The sequence below is a fragment of the Oryzias melastigma genome, linkage group LG24, assembly GCF_002922805.2.
Source record: "Oryzias melastigma strain HK-1 linkage group LG24, ASM292280v2, whole genome shotgun sequence".
In the NCBI taxonomy this organism is placed as follows: domain Eukaryota; kingdom Metazoa; phylum Chordata; class Actinopteri; order Beloniformes; family Adrianichthyidae; genus Oryzias; species Oryzias melastigma.
Genome location: NC_050535.1, coordinates 7,714,051 through 7,739,344, shown reverse-complemented (window position 1 = coordinate 7,739,344; position 25,294 = coordinate 7,714,051). Strand labels below are relative to the sequence as shown.

General features: G+C 35.3%; 2 protein-coding genes across 2 annotated transcripts in view; one reads left to right on the top strand and one right to left on the bottom strand.

Moving 5' to 3' along the window:
* Positions 1–430: 430 nt before the first annotated feature.
* Positions 431–23,293, top strand: snx3 (sorting nexin 3). The gene is made up of 4 exons (XM_024291974.2): positions 431–646; positions 15,892–15,987; positions 16,144–16,268; positions 22,619–23,293. The coding sequence occupies exons 1-4, from the start codon at positions 485–487 to the stop codon at positions 22,722–22,724; spliced, it is 489 nt and encodes a 162-aa protein (XP_024147742.1). The 5' UTR covers positions 431–484; the 3' UTR covers positions 22,725–23,293.
* Positions 23,294–25,035: 1,742 nt separating this feature from the next.
* Positions 25,036–25,294, bottom strand: part of nr2e1 (nuclear receptor subfamily 2, group E, member 1) — a gene marked incomplete in the record, with an annotated part of 7,895 nt that continues 7,636 nt past the window's right edge. Inside the window, 1 exon segment of the mRNA XM_024290535.2 lies at positions 25,036–25,294.

Below are 25,294 nucleotides of genomic sequence, written 5' to 3'. Positions count from 1 at the left end.
AATAAATATTGAATTTGTAGAAACTGGCTGTGCTTTATTGAAAGCAAAAGAGCAAATATAATCGGTATGAATACATTAAACAAACAAAAAAAATGTACGCCATTGATTGTTGTAAAATAATCCGACAGCAGGTGGATGAACCCTGTCAGCTGAACCTCAGCTGATCGGAAGTGTAGTCAGATTTGATTTTAAGCGAGCGAAACTGAGCAAAAAGTCAATACCGGAAGTGCTTTTATACTCTTTCAATATAGATTGATCATTCTTTTTTGACTATACTATTATGATGAAACTATATTTTAATGGTAATTATTAAATTTAAGATATTTTAAAAAACATAATAAATACATGACGTTGCCTGTTTTTCCAAGAACATCAACCAAAAGGAGACGGCGCTTGAAAAAATGTTTTATTTTGAAGGAAAACGACGGAAGCTACATATTCGTGTTTTCCGTCAATCGCCACCATACCTAGCTGTGAGGGAGAAATGGCTGATACCATAGCCGATACAAGAAGGCTTTTTACTAAGCCTCAAAACCTGAATGATGCGTATGGGCCCCCGAGTAACTTTCTAGAGATTGACGTGAGCAACCCCGAGACTGTCGGAGTTGGCAGAGGCAGATTTACGACGTACGAGATCAGACTGAAGGTGAGCCTGCACTAACAAGTGCTAAGGGTGTTAGCTTGTAGCTAACCCAATAGTATGACATATATTCTGTTCTTAGCGAAAGCTTAACATTTTTTGAAGGAATTGTGACTTTAACTTAATTTTATTGTATCGTTATATTAGAGTGAATTGATAAAATGTGTAATTTACCTGTACAGCGTTTTAATGAGCGCTTGCTAGCAACATTCGTGTGACGAACTGGGTTTGTTTATCGAAAGTACCTAGCTTATTTAGTTGTCATTTTCTTCTATGTCACTCTCTGTGTAATCGGAAAACAACGCCTATAGATAGTGGCTGGTTTATCAGTGATGTCACATTTGCTATACCTCTAAAGTAGAGCAAATAATCAACATTTTGTTGCCGATTACGTAACAACTGAATAACCAAATTGATTTCCCCCATAATAAACGCTTGACATTTTATTCCCAAACTTATTTAGAAGTTGACTCCACCCAAAACAGTCCAGAGAGACTCTGCCACACCCAACTGTCTGATTGAAAACTCCATATAACCACATTAGTGTCTCTTAAATTTCAGGATCATCTGCTCAACTTTTCTCCCACTTAAGCACATGTGTCAATGTCAAGGCCCGGGGGCCGGATCCGGCCCTCCAGATCATTTTATTTTATTGTTATTAATGGCCCGATGTTATTTTGCGCTTATTTCTAACTTGTTTAATTTTGACAAAATATTTTTTAAGGAGAGTAAAATATTGAAAGTTATTTAAGGTTTAAGTTGATTTATTCTGGAATAATACTCCAGCCTTTTTGTTATTATTCCTAATTATGTTAAAAAATAATTAAAATTCTTGGCATTCTGCTAACTTTTTGGACTATTTCTGCATTTAGTACGATTTTTTTAAGGCTATTATGTTGTTTAGCTAATATTTCTGCTAATGTAGGCTTTTTTCAGTTTATAGGCTATTTTGAAGTTCAGGTATTTTTTCAGTCCTTTCAGTCAGGTTAATACTTAAACGGTTCGGTGCAAAGAGACTGTGATATATGGCTGGCATGTCCCAAACAGGATGTAGTACTGGGCCCGATCCTCTTCAGTTCAACCCCCACACCACAAGACACTTCCTTCCTCAATGCAGCTCCATTGAACTGCTTTCTAAAGTTTCCAGCTTCCATTTATATTAGGTTGTTGATACCTATCGGAGTTAAAACTCTGATTAAAGACCAACTCCTGTGCGCTTTTAATATGTTCTTGTCGCATTTTTTCTCACAATGTAAAATAATTTGAGATTAAAAATGCATTCTGAGTATTTCTTTATTAAAATCATGTTGGAGGAGCAGATAAAAACTTTAGGTTTGTAAAAGCTCGGTTTATGATAAATAGGTAGTCCAAAGTCTCCCTTTTCTACTCCAATTTTGTCTGATTCATCCACTTGCTGACAAATAGATCCATTAACGTCTTAATTTTCTCGTCTGAGCTGACTCAAAACTGTACGGCTGGATAGCTTCAATATTGCTCAACATTTTTTTTATTTTTATTTTTTTTATGCAAATGTAATCTTGGGCTTGTTAGGGGCTATGAGTTAACGGTAAAGAGCGCAAGTAAACCAAGGGCTGATGGGAAATTATATAAGGGCAACTTCTGTGCCAATAGTCCCGCCTACAACTCGGAGGCAAATTTCTAAATTTTTCTGCTCTGCAGAAAATATGTCTCCAAAAAACAACACAGGCTTTTGCCTTTTTCTAAATACCAAACTAAAGACCACTGGAAAATACGGAAGCCGAAAACGGCGGCCCCTACTTTTATTTATTTTTTAAATATTTTCTTGTTATAACAAGATCGACTATTTTGTGATACCGAAGTTAAACAAAGTTCATTTTTTAGTTATAACAAGATAGTCAAGAATGTAGAATGAACCGTCCCCCTCTCTCTTTCCTACACGGAGACATTGAGACTTCACCTACTTTAAGTCTGTTTAGTTGGTGGTTAACAACAAAAACGGTAAAAGAAAACACTCCACAGAAATTTTTTTATTCTGTTTTTTAATTTTTTGTTTTTTCTGAAAAACTGCTTTGTTTTGTGTAAAAATGACTAAAGCGTAGCAGCAGACTGAGTTGGGCCGAGTGGTTGTCTTGGTCCGCTAATGTCCGGAGTTCAGTGAACGCACCATGCGCAGATTCTCGTCGGGTTTGTGATCAGTCAATCAACCTGTTTGTTCAGAGGTTTTGGGGAAATACAGGGATGGAGGGCTGGTGCACGAGACGGAATGAAGGCGTTTGAGGAGCGAAGACCCGCTAATGAAGTATATACAAAAAATAGACTCAAAACAACTTTTGTAGAGTTCTTCTGCTGTTTTTACTGTCAACTATAAAATAAAGAGACTTAAAACCGGTGAAGTCTTGGCATTTCAGTGTGGGGACGCTTCATTCTTCGTTATTGTCTATATCGTTATCACGAGAAATCGAAGTTCGTTTTCTCATTATAACGAGTTATTATCTCGTTTTCTCAAGAAAACGTTATAACGAGTTATTGTCTTGTTTTCTTGAAAAAACAAAGTTTTTCTCTTTATCCCGCAATATCTCATTTTCCCCGGGAAAATTACATTTGTTCCCTCGTTATCCCTCGTTATTATCTCGTTTTCTCGAGAAAATAATGTTCATATTTTTGTGATAACGAGATATCTCTTTATAACGAAAAAACAAAGTCCGATTTCACGTTATTCCGAGTTATTATCTTAATTATTATTATGAGTTTTCTCGAGAAAATGAAGTTCGTTTTCTTGTGATATTGAAATATTATCTCGTCATGAGATATTATCACGTTATAAGGAGACATTATCTCCTTATGACGAAAAAACGAAGTCCCATTTCTCGTTGTTCCGAGTTATTATCGTTTTTAATATTATTATGAGTTTTCCCGAGAAAATGAAGTTCGTTTTCTCGTTATATTAAGACATCTCGTTATAACGAGTAATTATCGCGTTATAATGAGATATTATCACATTATAATTAGAAAACTGACTTAATTTTGAAATTTTTCCGAGTTATTATATCATTTTCTCAAGAAACTGAACTTTGTTTTCTCATTATATTGAGATATTATCTCATTATGACGAAAAAGCAAAGTTTGTTTTCTCATTATTCCGAGTAATCTTTTTTTTTTTTTTTATTATTATTTATTATGAGTTCTCTTGAGAAAATGAAGTTCATTTTCTCGAGAGAACAAATTTCGTTTTCTTGTGATAACGACAAGATATTGTCTCGTTATCACGAGAAAACATTAAAAAAGAAAAAAGAGTAGGGCAGGCCGTTTTCGACTTCGGTAGGGAAAGGTTTTACAATAAAAAAAAATAGTAAGTATTTAAGTGACAGAATTAAATACTCGGGGTGTTTTACAAACAAATTTTATCTTAAGTAAAGATCGTAGTTTATCATGAAATGTAATTTATCCCAACTCAAATTAAAGCAAAACCTAAAACACAGATAAGAGTTAAAAATAAATTATCAGTTGGCTTAAAATAAAGCTGCATTCAACAGGTAGTTTTATTTGTAGTCTGAACGTCTGTGACAGAGCAAAGTCCCTGAGCTGTAAAGGGATTCTGTGTGTGGGGAGGTTTAAATGCCAGTTCTACTGTAGTAAAAATAGATAAACTTTAACATCATATTTAGACACAACTATGGTATAATTTGGCTTCAAACTTCACAAGGAAACTCACTTTTTAGCTGAGTCAAATACATTTTTATGAAGGTTTTTTTGTTTGTGCAGCATTGCAAGTTGTCACTAAAAACTGTAAAATTGTAATTCTTTGAGAACAATTCCACATACTTAATAGTCTAAAATGATCACAAGGCTCATGTGATTGCCTCATGTTTCATATTAAGATTGTTTCAGTTGACTGACACCCCTGTGCTTAGTGGTCTAAAAGTGTTTCGATTAGTTACCAGCACTTTTTAGTCGGCCCTTACCTTAAAGAAAAGAATGGAGGGGACAGAGGGCGTCTCCAGGCATTAATGTTGAGTATAAGGCTACTGTACTTGATTAGCGTGTCATAATTAGCATATGCGTGTAATCAGTATTATTGTGCATCTCCTCGCCCTGTGTCACCCTGCTTTGCATAAGACCAAAGAAGACGTGGCGCATCCTTGTCTTCTCTGTAAATGTGGTGTCAACTTCACTTTGCTGCTCTTCCTCTTTAGTTGGACGCTTTTGATTCCATCTCCAGCACTTTTTGAGACTTACTGAAATTCTTTTTTTATTTCGTCGTATTATTATTATTTTTTTCTGTCAGTTTTATTCTTTCACACACTTTCTCCTAATAACCTTTTGTCCCGTTCTCACTGCTGTCCTGCTATCCACCCCAAAACTGAGAGAGCCCTTGTGGCCGCACTGAGAGAGTCTGCTTAATCCCCTCATTGAGAAAAGAGAAGAATGGAACGGCCCGGAGTGCATGTGTGCGTTTGTGTGTGTTTGTGTGCTCGTCTGTGTGTTAGAGGGAGACTGTGTTTGTGAAGGGAGGCTTGAGCATTTACTCCCCATCTTCTCCCCTCCACCCACCCCTGTGAGGGCAGTAAGCCACCCCTTCACCAGCCTTCGTCTCATCTCCCACTTATCCCATTTTACTCCCAGCTGTGTGTAGTCACTTGTTTACTTGATTGTGTGAATACTAATATATGTTTGACAAACACACATCTTTACATTCATCCTTTCTTTTTTCTTTTTCTAGTGATTTTTACTTTTTTTTAACTGGGAAATTTTACTAAATATTTAAATGTTTATTAAGGAAACGTCTTCTTTGTGTTTAGTAGAGAGTAGTCCTGGGCGATATGGAAAAAATGTTATATCACAATATAAATTATTCTATATCACAATAATTAAATATATCACAATATAAAACAATTAAGTATATTTTCAGTTTTCTTTTGAAGATTTGTTTACTTCTGGTGGTAGTAGTGTTGCTCATTTGGTTTTGTTTTATTTCATAATAGGGGTGCCACAAACGATTATTTAATTAGTCGACAAATCACTGATTAGTGGATGTAAAGCAAATATCTTAGCTTTAAACAAACTACAAATAAAAAACAATTAAGATGATAGTTTATTAAATTTTTAATGAATCATGCAGCCTCTGTTCTTCATTAATGTCTGGGATTAAAACAAGAATAAATCAAATGAGAGAGAGAGATGAGGAATATACTTTCCATCAAACTCATTTTGACAGGTGACCTTTGACCCTACACCCTCCATCAAACTCATTTTTAACAGGTGACCTTTGACCCTACACCATCCATGAAAATCTATTTGACAGGTGACCTTTGACCCTACCCCCTCTATCAAACTTATTTTGAAAGGTGACCTTTGGCCCTTCACCCTCCATCAAACTCATCTTGACAGGAGACCTTTGACCCTACCCCCTCCATCAAACTCATTTTGACAGGTGACCTTTGACCCTACACAATCCATCAAACTCATTTTGAAAGGTGCGCTGCCCCTCAAGATGACGAAACAATTTAATCTCAGTTTTATATATAAAGGGTATATAGGGTCAAAGTCATGGAAAGTACGCTCACAACTTTGTTCAACTTTACTACAATATGACTCCATATAATATAAAGTAACGACTAATCGTCTAATTAGTCGACTAATTGTGGCAGTCATAGTTCATGAATTAAAATCCAACATTATTCTGTATTTCAGAGCAATGCATATTTTATTACATAATAATTCACTACCTTTATAAAGATCGTGAATCAGCGATTTGGCCGTCACGAATATTCGTACTCAAATTTTCGGGAGCAAATCGCGAAAATCCGAGATACTTGGTACAGCTCCGTTCCACAGCTCGGTTTATCTCTTGTTTTTTGTAATCACATATCTTCATTTTCGTGGACTTTTCTTGAGTGATAGAAGGTTTGTTGTGTTAGCATTGGCGCGGTAATAGCCTGCTAGCATAGTTTACATATTTCTGTCTTCCGTTGCACGTCGGACGTCTTTGAATCCAAAATGCAGTCAAATCATTGACGTAGCCCTCTTGTTGCGTTCATCGTTCTACACTAGTGTTAAGTAACGTAAAGCCTGTTGTAATACTCGCGCTAAAAAGTGTGAATCAAAGATTACGTTGCAATATGGATTTCTTTGCGAAGAATCTCTTTTTAATTTACCTTTATTTTCACTAATTATTTTTTTTGTGCACACACTGACGACGTTCAGACTGTTTAATGATATATTTGGTTTAGTAATTGATCAAATTAGGTTAGAAACAATACAAGAGAATTGACGCTTTTCTATCGCCCACACGATATGTATCGTGATATCGTCCAGCACTGACAGGAAGAGCAGGTATTGTGCCGAATGAAATATCTCAGTCTTCACAGAAAATGGGTTGAAAAGAGATATAACCCTTAAAAACAGCAAGAGACAGAAAGAGGGAGAGAAGGGACAAAGATCATTCATCTTCTGAGAGACTAGTTCAAGGCCAGCATGCATTAGCTTTTAGCAGGATGGATTAAGTCAAGTTCGAGAGCACGCATCCTAAACCTCCCCCCCCAATGCTCCCTTTTTACCCCTCCCATATAGTCCCCCTTTCAGAATACTAACATTAAAAAAATGGAAACACAATACCATCTCATTGCATCATATTCCAAAATGGGAAAAAAGGATGGGAACAAAAGCGATGGGGCCATAGGTCTTTCGCTATCGTTACTCTATGTACTCTCTCATTCGTTCCCTCGCTTCCCGGCCCCCGTGGCCTGACAGCCTACCCTCTCTCCGACTTGCCTAGTTGGCAAAAAGCTGCTTTGTTGCCATAGTATCAACTCCCACTTTTGATACTGTCATTTCAAGTAGGATATGGTAGCCTTGATACAATATGTTCCCTATTTCCATTAAAATAGTTGTCGAAGAGGATGCTGTAGACTTTGGATTACACTTGACTGTGGCTGACAAGCCCCCCACCCCACCTCCACACACTTACACACACACATCCAATCCCTCGTCTCTCCCCATTTTATTAATGACCAAAGGCCCCCACCCTGGTGCCCAAATAGAAAAGAGAAAGAAAAAGAGAGAAGCTATGGGAGAAGGGGAAAGGAGGGGTAGAAGACCCAGGGAGAGACAGAGCCATAAGAGCCCTTTTATGTACTCTTATCCATAAACAAAGTGAGATCCCAAAGTTCGCTCTCCTGAATGTACTATCTGGATGAGATGGGAACCCACCAAAAAAAAACAAAAAAAAAAACAAGAAATTTTGATAATACTATCCCTCTTTTACAAACCCGCATCCCGGCTCCAATCCAGCGTTTCGAACCCAAAGTACGAAACGCTGCTGGTTTGGACGAAATTCTCCACAACAGTAACAAAAGATGAGGCAAAATTTTAAAATAAAGTCTTTCCAAAGAAAAGTCAGATGACAAAAGATTTAGCAAATCCAGTTGATGAAACGGTTAAATAAAAACTTAGATATACACCGAAGGGATTTAAATGAGAGAAAGTTGCGGTATGAAAATGTCGTTTAATTGTTGCACAAAAAGTTATTTTAAGATAGAATTCTGGGTTGTTTTATCCCTTTTTTATATGATAAACTTGACTTTCCACTCTTTACTAGTGCTGACATATCATGTGGGCGATTAAAAAAAGTGTCTATGGTGCCATTTCTCTTATCGTTTATATTGTTTTTCTAACCTAATTTGATTAATTACTATGCCAAATATATCTAGTCCAAAACTCGTCAGTGTTTACTCAAAATATTTATAAAAGTGAAAATAAAGAAAAATTAAGTGGAGATTACGATTAATTTAATAGTCAATTAATCGTAACTTTATATTTTATGGAGTCAGAATGTGGTAAAGTTGAATTAACTCGCATTCTGCTAGCTTTCTGGACTACTTTGGCATTTAATAAGGTTTCTTTATGCTGCTTTGAAGTTTAGCTAATATTTTTAGCTACATGCTAGCTATTTTGGCTAGCTTAAACTTTTTATTTTTTAAGGCTGTTTTGGAATGTAGTCATTATTTCAGCTACATGCTAGCTAGTTTGGCTAATTTTTGATTTTTTTCAGTTTTTAAGGCTAAACTGGAGTTTTGCTAATATTTCAGCTGCATGCTAGCTATTTTGGCCAATTTAGGCTTTTTTAGGTTATTTTTGAGTTGAGTTAATATTTCAGCTTCATGCTGTTTTGGCTAACTTAGATTTTTTTATTTTTAGGCTAATTTGGCATTTAACTAATCGATTAGCAGGATATCAGGTTCGGTGTTTTCAGCTATCAATTTCAGCATCTTCACTTACCGTCACTAGCATCTTGAGCTGTCAAAGTCAGCTTATAGAATTAATTATCTAGTTTTTAGTTAGTTTAAAGCTAATGATGGTTAAGATGTTTGTTTTACATCCAGTTTGCTCATGACTCAATTAGTCGACTACTCGATAAAAATAATCGGTGACTAGTCGACTACTAATATAATAGTTTGTGGCAGCAATAAACAAAAAAAACTTGAATGAGCGACGCTACTGTCAATGGGAATTAACAAATCTTAAAAATAAAGTGTCAGTGAAGCTTCCTGTTTTCAATGTTAAACTAGCTAGAGTTTTTTTTATAACTGACAATAGACTTTATTGTTTTATGTTGTGATGTACATCGTTATTGTGATTATAAAATAATTATATCGTGATATTTTTTATTTTTTCCCATATCGCCCAGCACTACTTCCTATATGGCGCACACTTGTGCATACATAATTGAGAGTGAAACTAACAGATCTCCATGTAGCTTTGACAGAACACGTTTCTTAGTCCGTCTTTTATTCTTTAACTGGATTTGCACCACTTATTTCATCTTCTTGAAGGTGAGAAAAGCTCTTTTGCACAATGACATCCTAACACATGTGGGACGGTCCTGTGTTCCAATCACTACCGGGGCCAGTAAGCTGAGACACCCGCTCCCTAGCCTCCATCCAGCCGTGAACAGAACAGGGGCCGGCGAAACTCGATCTTTGACTCGCACCGCTCTCACGCACCGCCTCTCTCCATGCGTTTGAGTGCGAGAGGAGGAGTGGGTGAGACCTCTCATTTTTCAGCTCTGTCGTTTCCATTCCTCCCCTTGTCCTGGGAGGCCAATCTCTTAATCACAGGGTTTTAGTGGGTGAAGGAATTGAAAGGCCAGGTGACTCTTTACTCTCACTGTCGGCTTCATTGGTTTCAGATGAGCGGTCTGGGTGTGTGCAAACAGCCTCAGGGGATTTGGGCTTTTATATTGACGTCGCCCACTTTGCGGCCGGTCAAGTCTTGTAATTAACACCTGTACGTGCATCAGTGTGACCTCGCACATGGTCAAGTGTTTTCTGTGCGCCCGTGATGGGATTAGAGTCACGGCGGTGGCAGATTACCTGTAACTGCGATCTGCTGTTGGAGGGATTAACTTTGTGGCGTTCCATGCTGTGAGGTAACACAACGCAGCTGGACACGCCACGGTGAGAGCATAGTAGCGCTAATGCCGGAGCACTGGGGCGATAAAGCTAAGATAATCCACTTCTCCTGTGACCTGAGGATGAGGAGTGAGCTGTCCATTGATGGCTTCACCTGGCGAGAGCTTGGAGGAAGCGGCCAAAATTTCAGATCCCAATAATGTTCCTGTCACTTGCTTCTGTGTTTTATTGCCATCAGTTTTTACTTGTTTTGAATTGTATTAAGGAGCTTTTGCAGGGATTAACAAGATTACAGATTTCAGTGTGCAAACACAAATCCACCTGTGGTTGAAATGGGGGGAAACATGGTGAACGTAGCTTGTTTCTGTCCTACTAAGATTTAATCGGGCTGGTCCCTTGGGAATCTCCACTTGCAGTGTTCATGTAGAGCGGTATTTCCTCCCATTGTGTTGTCAAACTTCTTCCTACAGATTCTGGCTCTGCAAAGAAGAATAGGAGAAGCACTTTTTTTCAGATTCAATTTTCTGATTTTACAAAGAAGAAGGGAACAACTTTATAGAACTAGAAAATTTGCATTACCTGCGATAATGCTAGTGTGAATTCTTTCAGCTGAATGTGTGCTTTGGCAAGATCAGAAATTGCTAAAGCAATTTGCTGAAAGCGATAAAATTATTTGCATAATCCCCAAAAATTTTAGCATAGCCCAAATTAGCCCAACAAAGCCTCAGTTGGTGCCAATTGCCCCATAATGCTAACACGTTGCTAAAATATTAGCTTGATGCAAAATGAGCCCAAAAAATCCCAGTAGATGTCAAATTAACCGAAAAAGCTAGCACGTTGCTAAAATATTAGATCAACCCAACATTAGCCAAAAACACCTCAGTAGAGACCAAATTATCCAAAAATGCTAACTTGTTGCTAAAATATTAGCTTGACTCTAAATTAACCGAAAAAATTTGAGTCGATGTCAAATTAATCGAAAAAGTTGGCACCTTGATAATATATTAGCTCTACCTAAAATTAGCCAAAAACACCTCAGTAGAGGCCAAATTGTCTAAAAATGCTAACTCGTTGCTAAAATATTAGCTTGACTCAAAATTAACGCAAAAAATTCCAGTAGATGACAAATTAGCCAAAAATGCTAACATGTTGCTAACATATTAGCTTAACTCTAAACTAGTCCATAAAACCTCAGTGGAGGCCCAATTACCCAAAATGCTAACACGTTGCTAAGATATTAACTTGACTCCAAGTTAACCCAAAAAATCCCAATGGATGTCAAATTAACCGAAAAAGCTAGTACGTTGCTAAATTATTAGATCAACCCAACATTAGCCTAAAACACCTCAGTAGAGGCTAAATTATCCAAAAATGCTAACTTGTTGCTAAAATATTAGCTTGACTCTAAATTAACGCAAAAAATTCCAGATGATGACAAATTAGCCAAAAATGCTAACATGTTGCTAACATATTAGCTTAACTCTAAACTAGTCCATAAAACCTCAGTGGAGGCCCAATTACCCAAAATGCTAACACGTTGCTAAGATATTAGCTTGACTCCAAGTTATTCCAAAAAATCCCAATGGATGTCAAATTAACCAAAAAAGCTAGCACCTTGCTAAAATATTAGATCAACCCAACATTAGCCTAAAACACCTCAGTAGAGGCTAAATTACCCAAAAATGCTAACTTGTTGCTAAAATATTAGCTTGACTCTAAATTAACCGAAAAAATTTGAGTCGATGTCAAATTAATCGAAAAAGTTGGCACCTTGATAATATATTAGCTCTACTTAAAATTAGCCAAAAACACCTCAGTAAATGCCAAATTGTCTAAAAATGCTAACTTGTTGCTAAAATATTAGCTTAAATCAAAATTAACGCAAAAAATTCCAGTAGATGACAAATTAGCCAAAAATGCTAACATGTTGCTAACATATTAGCTTAACTCTAAACTAGTCCATAAACATCTCAGTGGAGACCCAATTACCCAAAATGCTAACACGTTGCTAAGATATTAACTTGACTCCAAGTTAACCCAAAAAATCCCAATGGATGTCAAATTAACCGAAAAAGCTAGCACGTTGCTAAAATATTAGATCAACCCAACATTAGCCAAAAACACCTCAGTAGAGGCTAAATTATCCAAAAATGCTAACTTGTTGCTAAAATATTAGCTTGACTCAAAATTAACGCAAAAAATTCCAGATGATGACAAATTAGCCAAAAATGCTAACATGTTGCTAACATATTAGCTTAACTCTAAACTAGTCCATAAAACCTCAGTGGAGGCCCAATTACTTAAAATGCTAACACGTTGCTAAGATATTAACTTGACTCCAAGTTATTCCAAAAAATCCCAATGGATGTCAAATTAACCGAAAAAGCTAGCACCTTGCTAAAATATTAGATCAACCCAACATTAGCCTAAACACCTCAGTAGAGGCTAAATTATCCAAAAATGCTAACTTGTTGCTAAAATATTAGCTTGACTCTAAATTAACCGAAAAAAATTTGAGTCGATGTCAAATTAATCGAAAAAGTTGGCACCTTGATAAAATATTAGCTCCACTTAAAATTAGCCAAAAACACCTCAGTAGATGCCAAATTGTCTAAAAATGCTAACTCGTTGCTAAAATATTAGCTTGACTCAAAATTAGCGCAAAAAATCCCAGTGGATTTCAAATTAATCGAAAAAGACAGCACATTGCTAAAATATTAGATCAACTCAACATTAGCCAAAAACACCTCAGTAGAGGCTAAATTATCCAAAAATACTAACTTGTTGCTAAAATATTAGCTTGACTCTAAATTAACCGAAAAAATTTGAGTCGATGTCAAATTAATTGAAAAAGTTGGCACCTTGATAATATATTAGCTCTACTTAAAATTAGCCAAAAACACCTCAGTAAATGCCAAATTGTCTAAAAATGCTAACTTGTTGCTAAAATATTAGCTTGACTCAAAATTAACGCAAAAAATTCCAGTAGATGACAAATTAGCCAAAAATGCTAACATGTTGCTAACATATTAGCTTAACTCTAAACTAGTCCATAAAACCTCAGTGGAGGCCCAATTAGCCAAAATGCTAACACGTTGCTAAGATATTAGCTTGACTCCAAGTTAACCCAAAAAATCCCAATGGATGTCAAATTAACCGAAAAAGCTAGCACTTTGCTAAAATATTAGCTCAACCCAAAACACCTCAGTAGATGCCAAATTAACCAAAAAAGCTAGCACGTTGCTAAAATATTAGCTTGACTCCTAAATAGCCCAGAATAACTCTGTGGATGCCGAATTAGCCAGACAAAAAAAATATATATATAACACGTTGCTAATAGAGTAAGTTTACTGGTAAACTACTCTTAATTAGACTACTCTAAATAAGAGCATAAAACAAGAATTAGCTGCAGCTTCGCCCTTGTAGTGTTTTTGGATAAACTTTTAAAATGAAGATTAAATCATAATTTTAAAGAAATTATATTTTTTTATATATATTTTTTCTCACTTCAGCTTTATATTCTTAATGCCTGACCTTATATACACATTAAAGGAATAAAATGAAGCATCAGTTCGTCCTGTCTTGAGCAGATGAAGCTCCCAGACTCTGCAGTCTTCTTCTCTAACCACATACACACCTCCTTTTTCTTTTGTGCCACTATTTACTCAGCCTTCTGGTTAACTCTTCATCTCTTTTTCCCGCAGTCATACTCGTCTGCTCATCGATTAGTCTGCCGCTCAGCCTCCTTTTGTACCTACTTGTTCAATTGCTTTGCTTTTGTGATTTCCCCTTCCCTGAATTCTGACCTTCTGTGAAATGGTTGCCCATGAAAACGTTCATTCACTTCCTCCTCCTTCTGACATTGTCTTGGGATGGCCATGTGCCGTCAGGACGGGTGAAGAGCTTTGGCATTGTGCTCTAATGTGCTGTTTGCTTCAGTGTTCCTGTCAGTGTCGAAGCATCTCCTGCTTTTAATGTGAAATTCACTTTTGAGTGCTTGTCAACAGCAACTTCAAATTACAAACGCACATCCGTGCGCTGATGTACATGACAAGAAAAAAAAGGAGCAGCGATGGACCTTGGTGTTCAAATCGCAGAAAAACATTTTTTTTTAAATGTTCGACCCTTTCCTTTTATCTATTCAGATTTTATTTTCTGAAAAAAAAAATGTAGAGAAGGTGACTCAAGGCTGTTCTCAAAAGTATTACAATAAAAAGATATGCTCTTTTTATTAGCACTATTATTGGTCAATTCATGTATTTTTCCACACATTTTCTCATTTAAGGGACTATTTAATTTATTGAAAATTAGGATTTATTTAGTTGTAGGGCTACCACGATTAGTCGACTAATCGACTATTAAAATAGTCGACGACTAATTTAATAGTTGATTAGTCGTTACTTTCTATTATATGGAGTCAGGGTGTAGTAACGTTGAAAGTTATAATGGTGTTATGCTAGCTTTTTGGACTATGTTGACATTTATTGGGTTGTTGAGGGCTTTTTGGAGTTTAACTAAGATGTCCGCTATATGCTAACAATTTTGGCTAATTTAGAATTTTTTTTGTTTCTTAGGCCAATTTGGAGATTAGCTAATATTTAAACAACATGCTAGCTATTTTGGCTAAATTTTTATTTATTTATTTATTTATTTAGGCTAATTCGGAGTTTAGCTTATATTTCAGCTGCCTGCTAGCTATTTTGGCTAAATTGGGATTTTTTTCACTTTTGTAGGCTATTTTGGAGTTTAGCTAATATTTCAGCATCTAGCTATTTTGGCTAATTTAGATTTTTTTTTCAGTTTTTAAGCTAATTGGTAGATTAAGTAATATTTCAGCGTGCTAGCAATTGTGGCTAATTTGGGATTTTTTCAGTTACTTTAGGCTACTTTGGAGTTTAGCTAATATTTCAGCTACACGCTAGCTATTTTTGCCAAGTTGGGATTTTTTTCAGTTTTTTAGGCTATGTTTGAGTTTAGGTGATATTTAAGTTGCATGCTAGCTACAGTTTTTAAGGCTAATTTGGTGTTTAGCTAATATTTCAGCTACATGCTAGTTATTTTGGCTAAATTTGGATTTTTTTCTGTTTTTTAGGCTAATTTGAAGTTTAGCTAATATTTCAGCTAAATGCTAGCTATTTTGGCTAATTTTGGATTTTTTCAGTTTTTTAGGCTACTTTGGAGTTTAGCCAATATTTCAGCTAAATGCTAGCAATTTTGGCTAAGTTGGTGTTTTTTCAATTTTTTAGGCTATGCTGGAGTTTAGGTGATACTTAAGTTGCATGCTATCTATTTTGGCTAATTTTGGATTTTTACAGTTTTTAAGGCTAATTTGGTGTTTGGCTAATATTTCAGCTACATGCTAGCTATTTGGCTAAATTTGGATTTTTTTCTGTTTTTTTAGGCTAATATGGAGTTTAGCTAATATTTCTGCTGCTTGCTAGCTATTTTGGATAATTTAGATTTTTTTTCAGTTTTTAGGCTAATTTGGAGATTAGCTAATATTTGAGCTACATGCTACCTATTTTGGCTAATTTGGGATTATTTTTTTTTAGTATGTTGGGCTATTTTGGAGTTTAGGTTTAAGCTACATGCTAGGCTTTTTTCAGTTTTTAGGCTAATTTGGCATTTAACTAATATCTTAGCTGCCTATCAGCTTCAGCGCTTTCAGCTATCAACTTCAGTGCTTTTAGCTATCAATTTCGGAATCTTCAGTGACAGATCCAGCTTACAGCACTTACACTAGCATTATCGTAGGTAAAATAATCAGCGATTAGTCGACTATTAAAATAACAGTTTGTGGCAGCACTATTTAGCTATGATCCAAATTGGTGGATTTCAAAAACTTTTCTGCTCTTTCAGACCAACTTACCCATCTTCAAGCTGAAGGAGTCTTGCGTACGGAGACGGTACAGCGACTTCGAGTGGCTAAGAGCAGAGCTGGAGCGAGAAAGCAAGGTGAGGCGCTGAAGATGGAAACACAAGGGCTACTAATAACAGAATATGAAAGAGACACACTGTTGTTCTGACACTTTCACATCTCTGTTCTCAAGATCCCCATCATATCGTTTCCAAATGTACATCCTCCAGTTTTTTTTGCTTTGTTTTTGTTAGGTGGTCGTGCCGCCTCTTCCAGGAAAAGCTCTGTTCAGGCAGCTTCCGTTTAGAGGGGACGACGGCATATTCGACGACTCTTTCATCGAAGAGCGGAGGCAGGGTCTGGAGCAGTTCCTCAACAAGTAAGCCTGAACTCAGTTGTGTATTTGTACTCACACGCTAATACAAGTTCATGGAGCCATCCTCGTCTAACCATTAGGGCTGGGTTGATAAAATCGATTAATCGATTTGAATTGATTTAAGCTTTATAGATCAATAATCAATTCCTAAAAATAAATCAATTTAGAACATAAAAGCTAAAGTCCGCTAGCTTGATGCTAACTTTTTTCCCCATAGGACGGCTAATGCTAACGCTTGGTCGACCTAAACATACATTGCTGACTACATTTACAGCTTTATAAACTGACAGGCAGGAACTTTCCAAACTTTTTTAAAGAAATATTTGTTTAAAAGTAGGACCTGGATGGAATCATTAAAAAAAATAATTAATCGCAAATCTTGAAAAAATTAATCTCGATTAACCGCCTTTTTTAAATTTTTTATTACAGTACTTGCCAGCCACTTATCTGCAAATAATCATAATATGAAATCACAAAATTGTACATTTAGAACAATTATTTTTAACCCTTTGAAACATAAACCTCAGTTTTTGTCTAGATTTGAATTTCCTTTTTTTAACTTGAAAGACTACCTGCTTGCTTATTTGGTATCATATTATTTGGTACCTTTATTTAGTCATTTTTCATGTTATATTCACACACTAGACATAAAATCATGCAAAAACAGAAAATTCCATCAGGAAAAATTCATTTTTCTGTGGAAACCCTCAACATGTTTAAAAACTGTTTTAACAACATAGAATGAAAGTTTTAGTTGTAATTTAATAAAAACATTTCCAGCGGTGGTCTTATCCACTCTAAGGCTGCCATGATTAATCGACTAATTGACTATTAAAATAGTCGCCGAATAATTTAATAGTCGATTAGTCGTTACTTTATATTATATGGAGTCAGAGTGTAGTAAAGTTGAAAGTTATAATGGCATTATGCTAGCTTTTTGGATTATTTTGGCATTTGGTAAAGTTTTTGAGGCTATTTTGCAGTTTAGCTAACATTTCAGCTACATGCTATATTTTTTGGCTAATTTAGGCTTTTTTCAGTTTTTCATGGTAATTTTGAGTTTAGCTCATTTGTCAGCTTCATGCTAGCTATTTTGGCTAACTTTGATTTTTTTTTTCAGTTTTTTTAGGCTAACTTGAAGTTTAGCTAATATTTCAGCTACATGCTAGCTATTTTGGCTAATTTTGAATTTTTTCAGTTTTTTTAGGCTAACTTAAAGTTTAGCTAATATTTCAGCTACATGCTAACTATTTAGGCTCATTTAGACTTTTTTCAGTTTTTCATGGTAATTTGGAGTTTAGCTCATTTTTCAGCTACACGCTAGCTATTTGGGCTTATTTAGACTTTTTTCAGTTTTTCACGGTAATTTGGAGTTTAGCTCATTTTTCAGCTGCATGCTAGCTGTTTTGGCTAATTTCGTTTTTTTCAGTTTTTAGGCTATTCTGGAGTTCAGGTAATATTTCAGCTACTTGTGAGCTGTTTTATCTAAACAGCTAACATGTTCAGCATCTTGTTTAGAGTAATTAGCATATAATATTTTAGCTGGCTATCAGCGCTTTCAGCTATCAGCACTAGATGTTTTTTAAAAATGCTGATGGCGGAAAAATGTTTAGGCTGTTTTGGAGTTTAGCTAATCTTTACATGCTAGCTGTTTTGGGTAATTTAGGCTTTTTTCTATTTTTTTAGGCTAATTTGGCATTTAGCTAATATTTTAGTTGGCTATGAGCTTCAGTGTTTGTAGCTATCAATTTCAGCATCTTCAGCGGCCAAATTCAGCTTACAGCATTCCCACTAGCATCATCACAGGTAATGCTATTTATCTAATTTTTACTTTGTTTAAAGCTAATGACGGTTAAGAAGTGCGTTTTACATCCAGTTTGCATATGACCAAATTAGACGACCAATCGGGGAAAAAAATAATTTGTGATTAGTCGATTATTTAAATAATCGCTAGTGGCAGACCTATTGCACTTGCACATAAACAATATGAAATCGTTGCCTCCTAATTGGACCGTTTGGTGTAGGTGGTGTGTATAGTATTATTATTTTAGGAAACTCTCCATTGTAGTTCTGGAAACTTGAGTTTCTCAAAATCATCTACAGATTTAGAAACAATCACTTCACTCTGCTGCTCAGAGCTGAATCCAGATGTTAGCTTAACTTTGTTCAGCAGAAACGCTCAACTTGTTCACTTTCCTCTGTGAACGTCTGAACTCTGAGACAGATGTGTCTTTATGCCTCACCGTCCTCTTATTCTTTATTCTAATCGCCTCGCAAAGAACAACCAAAGAGGACTCAAGTGTACTCCCCCACAGCATATTTTCTTCCCACATTTGTTTTGTTGTCGATGTGTAATTTATGTTAATTGCAGCTGAAATTACTCGCCCGTTTACGCCGGGACGCTGTTGCACCTCTGCTTATTTTTGATCCGGCGTGTCCTCGTCTTCAGCTGCAGAACAATAAAAGTTACAGTGCGACTGTAATCATTTGCTTTGATTGCGGGCTCGCCGATTATCTTTGTTTCATGTGGAAATGCCACCGTGTTTCCCGTTCGAATATTAAGTGCGTAAAGACAGTAGAGGGACCCCCCACCCCCCTCTCCTCCTGAACTGTCTGTGCTTTCTGTGAATGAAACACTGCTGTTGTTGCTAAACATGTTTATTGATGTGAAGAAGAGGGAAGAACTAGTTTGTTTATACTAGTTAAACATCCTCAAACTGAAAGAGATACTTGATACGACAGTGTTAAAGCCACCCAAAAATAAGTGATATTGCCAGATGTAAGTTGTAATTTTATAAGAAAAAACGCCCATGATTAATACATGCTAATTAACGCGTTAATATTTATTAAAGCGTTAATATTTATTAACGCCTTGCAGCGTAATAGAACTCTGTCTACATAAACTTTTTTTTCTATTCTGTAATTGAGATTTTTTCAAAATTAAGAGATAATATGGCATTTATTTGTAGTTTTTGGACAAAAGCAATCTTTTATTTTAATAAAAAAGGCGGAGAACGAACGTCAATCTGATGGTTGTAATCCTGAGTAGTGCTGCCACAAACGATTATTTTAATAGTCGACTAATCACCGATTATTTTTTCCGATTAGTCGACTAATCGGGTCATGTGCAAACTGAATGTAAATCACACATTTTAGCTATCATTGGCTCTAAACTAACTAAAAACTAGATATATAGCATTACCTGTGATAATGCTGTAAGCTGAATTTGGCAGCTGAAGATGCCAATCCTGATAGCTAAAGATGCTGAAATTGATGCTAAAAATGCTGAAGCTGATAGCTGAAAACGCTGAAGCTGATAGCTGAAAACGTTGATAAATATCAAATTAGCCTAAAAGAAATGAAGAAAAAAAACTTAGCTTAGCCAAAACAGCTAGCATGTAGCTGAAAAAATTGCTAAACTTAAATAAACTGAAATTTATACCTAAAAATGCTGTTAGCTGAAAACTCTGAAGCTGTTAGCCGGCTACAATATTAGCTAAATATCAAATTAGTCTAGAAAAAAATAAAACTTAGGCTAGCCAAAACAGCTAGCATGTAGCTGAAAAAAAAGCTAAACTTCAAAAACTGAAATTGATACCTAAAAATGCTGATAGCTAAAAACTCTTAAGCTGATATCCGGCTAAAATATTAGCTAAATATCAAATTAGCCTAATAAAATGAAAAAAAAATCAAACTTAGGTTAGCCAAAACAGCTAGCATGTAGCTGAAAAAAAATGCTAAACTTAAAAAACCAAAATTGATACCTAAAAATGCTGATAGCTGAAAACTCTGAAGCTGATAGCCGGCTAAAATATTAGCTAAATATCAAATTAGCCTAAAAAAATAAAACTTAGATTAGCCAAAACAGCTAGTATGTAGCTGAAAAAATAGCTAAACTTAAAAAACCAAAATTGATACCTATAAATGCCGATAGCTGAAAACTCTGAAGCTGATAGCCGGCTAAAATATTAGCTAAATATCAAATTAGCCTAAAAAAATAAAACTTAGGTTAGCCAAAACAGCTAGCATGTAGCTGAAAAAAAATAGCTACACTTAAAAACCTGAAATTGATAGCTAAAAACGCTGAAGCTGAAAACTCTGAAGCTGATAGCCAACTAAAATATTAGTTATTTCTCAAGTAATGAATTTACAACTTTAAAACACAAGAAGAAGTCTTGAATTTAGGCTATGATATTTAAAGTCATGTATATATACTAATTTAAGAGTTACGACTTTAAAGTTGTAATTAAAAAGAAAATGTTTTTGTTTATAAATTTGCTCTAATATTCCGTTGTAGCTTAATTTTTTGGGAGTAAATCTTTCCGTTTCCCCTTAAAGCCAACATTCAAACAGAAACTTATCGTTCTTTTCTGACCTGTTGATCGTTAACTGTCGCTTGATTTATCTCCCCAAATATTTCCCATCAAGCATTTGTGCATTCTGATCCTCCTGGTCTGAGCTTCCACTCTGACCTGCTTTGGGGGTCTCAGGTGCGCCGGCTCGTTCTCATTAAGCTCTCGTGCGTCATCCGAAGGCACATCCGGAAAAGTTAATGTCACCGCGCCTCAAGAGAGCAAAGAGAAGCACTTCGGTTAATGTTGCTCTTTAGCATCGTCAAAGTTTAGCCTCTTTATGAGTCCCTGGTACAGGAAGTCGAGGAATTGTTCGTTTTTTCACCGAAATTTGTCAAATATTCAGAAAAAAATTTAAATTGTTTCAACATTTTGTTTTACACTTAACCATCATTAGCTTTAAAGTAACTAAAAATAAAGACAATAAAGACGAAAGTTTATTAAACTTTTATTGAATCATGCAGCCTCGGTCCTTCATTAGTTTCTGTGATTAAAAGAAGATTACATCAAATTAGAGAGAGAGATGAGGAATATACTTTCCATCAAACTCATTTTGACAGGTGACCTTTGACCCTACACCACATGGGTCAAGCCCCGGGAGCCGGATCCGGCCCTCCAGATCTTTTTATTTTTTTGTTACTAATGGTCCGATGCTGTCTAGCACTTATTTGTAACTTGTATAATTTTGACGAAATATATTTTTATGGAGAGTAAAATATTAAAAGTTATTTAAGGTTTAAATTGATTATTTTTGGAATAATATTCCTGCCTTTTTATTATTCATAATTATGTGAAAAATTGACATCATGCTAGCTTTTTAAACTAATTTGGCATTTACTAACATTTTTAAGGCTGCTTTGGAGTTTAGCTATAATTTCAGCTACATGCTAGCTGTTTTAGCTCGTTTAGGTTTGTTTTTGCTTTTTTTAGTGTAGCTAATATTTAAGCTACATGCTAGCTTTTTGGGCTAGTTTAGGCTTTATAAAATAAAGGTTTTTAGGCTGTTTTGGAGTTTAGCTAATATATTGTTGCACGTTAGCCGTTTTGGCTAATTTAGGCTTTTTTCAGTTTTTTAGGCTATTTTGAAGTTTAGCTATTGTTTCAGCTACATGATAGCTATTTTTTCTAACCTGCATTTTTTTTCTTTTTTTAACGTTTTTTAGGCTAATTTGGCATTTAGGTAATATTTTAGTTGGCTATCAGCTTCAGTGTTTTTAGCTATCAATTTCAGCATCTTCAGCTGTCAAAATTCAGCAAAATCCAGCTTTCACACTAGCATTTAATCATTTAATCATATATATCTAGTTCATAATTATTTTAAAAAGTTACAGTTTTAATGTTTTAGAAAATGTTCTTTTATTGTTCAATAAATGTGTTCAACAAATCACAAGGTGTGTTTTAGATTTTTGTCCCTTGTGCGATTGAGTTCGACTTCCCTGTCGTACACCATTCATCAAACTCATTTTGACAGGTGACCTTTGACCCTACACTATCCATTAAACTCGTTTCAACAGGTGCTCCGCCCTTCAACATGACGTAACAATTTAATATCAATTCTATATATAAGGAGTCTATAGGGTCAAAGGTCATCTGTCAAAATGAGTTTGATGGAAGGTGTATTCCTGATCTCTCTAATGAGGTCGGCATCTGAAACGAGGAACTATTTTTCAACTTTGTTCAACTTTACTACAATCTGACTCAATATAATATAAAGTAACGACTATTAAAATAGTCGATTAGTCGTTGATTAATCGACTAATCAGCCTTAGAAGAAATGAAGACGATGCTCACAACCAGAGACAAAAATAGGCATTTAATTGAAAAATAAAAAGGTAAAACTCAAAAATAATGTATTCCTTGTTAAAGTAACACTTTTATAATGAATCACAGTAATTATTTTGCCACAACTGATCAAAAACTCTTGAAATCTCTTTCATTTTTTTGTGTTTTCTCATGCCTCTCCACTCCGGTGCCAGCTCTTCTTCCTCTTGTGTCTTGCAGGGTGGCCGGTCATCCTCTAGCTCAGAACGAACGCTGCCTGCACATGTTTCTACAAGATGAGTCGGTGGACAAAAACTACACCCCCTCCAAAGTCAGACAAGCCTGAAGAGACGAGCTCCCTCCCAGCTCGGCCCAAAGCTTCCTTCACGGCTTCCTGTCCGTCTCCACAGAAACATTTCAGATTTTTCTCTTTCGCCCCTTCGAATGCCGTCATTCTCGTCTTATTTTATTCAGAAATGATGAATCTTGTTGAAAACATTTGTGGCTCAAAGTGATTTATAGTCGTCCGTTTGTCTGGAAATGCCACTAATATAGAAATATGATGTATTTATCATTTATCTGTGTCATAAATATATTCGTTTATAAAAGAGCGTTATATGTATGCAAAGCTCTTCCAATGACCCCCCCACACACCTCCAACACCCAGCACTGGCATGTTGATCACTGTAACTAACTGGACACCTGCAGACACACTTTCTGAAGCCACACCTGGATGTTCAGGAACCAGAACACCTGCGTGTCGACCAGCACCTGCCCGGCTCACCGTGTTTTCTAACAAGCAATTTACACAGAGGGAACTGCAGTATTTCTAAGAGCTATATGCATTTTGAGATTTGTATACTGCTGTGCCATTTTTGTTTATTTTGAGAATTTTCCAATAAAAGGTTAAATATCTTTGTGCACGAGTGTGTTTGTTGATCGGGTTGGAGAGGAAACCCCAAACGTCACCTGATGGTCCACAAACACCTGTTCAGTAAATGTGGATTTAAGTATATTCAGAATATTAAAGGATGTTTCTGTTATTCTTTTACACCTTTATTAACTCATCTATGGTGCCTTTAATGCACGTGTGTCAAGGTCAAGGCCCGGGGGCCGGATCCGGCCCTCCAGATTGTTTATTTTATTGTAATTAATAGCCCGATGTTATCTTGAGCTTATTTCTAACTCGAATATTTTTTATAAAATATATTTTAATGGAATGTAAAATATTGAAAGTTATTTAATATTCTAAGTTGATTTATTCTAAAATACTTTTCCTGCCTTCTTATGTTAAAGAGTTATGTTTTTTAAAGTTTTTTTAAATTAGTATTCTGCTAGCTTTTTGGACTATTTTGGCATTTACTAAGATTTTTTTAGGCTATTTTTGAGTTTAGCTAATATTTCAGCTAAATGCTAGCTGTTTTTGCTAATATCCGCTGTTTTCAAAAGTCTTTTAGGCTGTTCTGGAGTTAGGCTAATATTTAAATGAAAGTTGTTTTGAGTAATTTGGGATTTATTTCACATTTTTTGAAGCTATTTTGAAGTTTAGCTAATAGTTCAGCTATGTGCTAGCTATTTTTTTGCTAATTTAGGCTATTTTGTTTGTTAGTTTTTAGGCTAATTTGGCATTTAACCAGCATTGAGATGGCAATCATCTTTAGTATTTTCAGCTATCAGCTTCAACGTTTTTAGCTCTCAATTTCAGCGTCTTCAACTATCAGCACTAGCATCTTTAGCGGCTAAATTCAGCTTACAGCATTCACACTAGCATTATCACAGGTAATACTTTATATTTAGTTTATAATTATGTTAATTTTACGGTTTTGAAGTTTAATAATTTCGTTTTAGTGTATTCAATAAATGCTGATCCTCTTCAGAATGCGACCTAAGTTGTGTTTTGGATTTTGGCCTCCTGTGCGATTGAGTTTTACACTCCTGTGTTGGAGTCTCCAGAAAGACACATTTTATTAATGAGATTTTTTTTTTCAAAAATATTTAAAACAATGTAAATGTTTCTCTGCAACAAATGAATTGTTTTTGCCATTTAGTTCTGTGCTCTTAGATCTGGATGACAAATTTCTCAAGTAATTAGAGTTTAAAGTATCAGCATTTACTTGTTTTTTATTATTATTTTTATTAGCTTTAAACAATTCTTAACAAGCTTTGATCCATTTTTTTGCAGTGAAATAAATCACTTTTTTAAATTTAAGTGAGTAATTGATCCATTCTGTGATTAGAGCTTCAAGCATAAATATTTAAGGTTCTAACTTACAAAAAATGTATATTTACATTTAAAATCACACAAGTTTTCACATAACACTGACTGGAATCCACATGTTTTTTGATTTATTGAGTAAAATAAATGTAACTTCAATATTTCATCATAAAAAAACAAAAAACTGAAAGTAACTTTTATTTAAAAAATAAAATGAGATTTTTAAAACTAAAACTTATATATAAAAAGAACTAAAGTTGTATTATTTTAACTTAACTCTGAAGGATAAAGGTTAAAAACTTGTGGTTGGGTTATTTCAACTCAAGAAAAAATGGAAAATAAATAAAAAATTGGGTTAAAACTGATTAAATATACCTTTAAAAATTGAACCACTCCACAATAATTCCCAAGAGTTTTATGGTTTTAAGAAACAAAAAACGCATTAAATGTTTCATGTCATCCAGATGTTGCGACAACTGAATTCACAATCTTTTATTATGATTGTTACAACTCTAAATAGTTATAACTCCAGATATTTACAACAAAATAAAAACATCACAGACAGGTCACAGAAGAAGAACATCTCCAAGTGCTGAACATGGATGGATCTGGTGTCTGAACTTCATTTTTAATGCTGCGCCTCAAACACCGACACGAACAGGACAGTATGACCACTGAAAGACGAACACCATCCTGGGGTT

Bases quoted from the DNA above. Each gene is read 5' to 3' on its own strand.
- snx3 (XM_024291974.2), top strand. From the start codon at position 485: ATGGCTGATACCATAGCCGATACAAGAAGGCTTTTTACTAAGCCTCAA. The intron at 647-15,891 runs GTGAGCCTGCAC...CTGCTCTTTCAG, and splicing joins CGTACGAGATCAGACTGAAG to ACCAACTTACCCATCTTCAA. The intron at 16,269-22,618 runs GTAAGCCTGAAC...TGTGTCTTGCAG, and splicing joins CTGGAGCAGTTCCTCAACAA to GGTGGCCGGTCATCCTCTAG.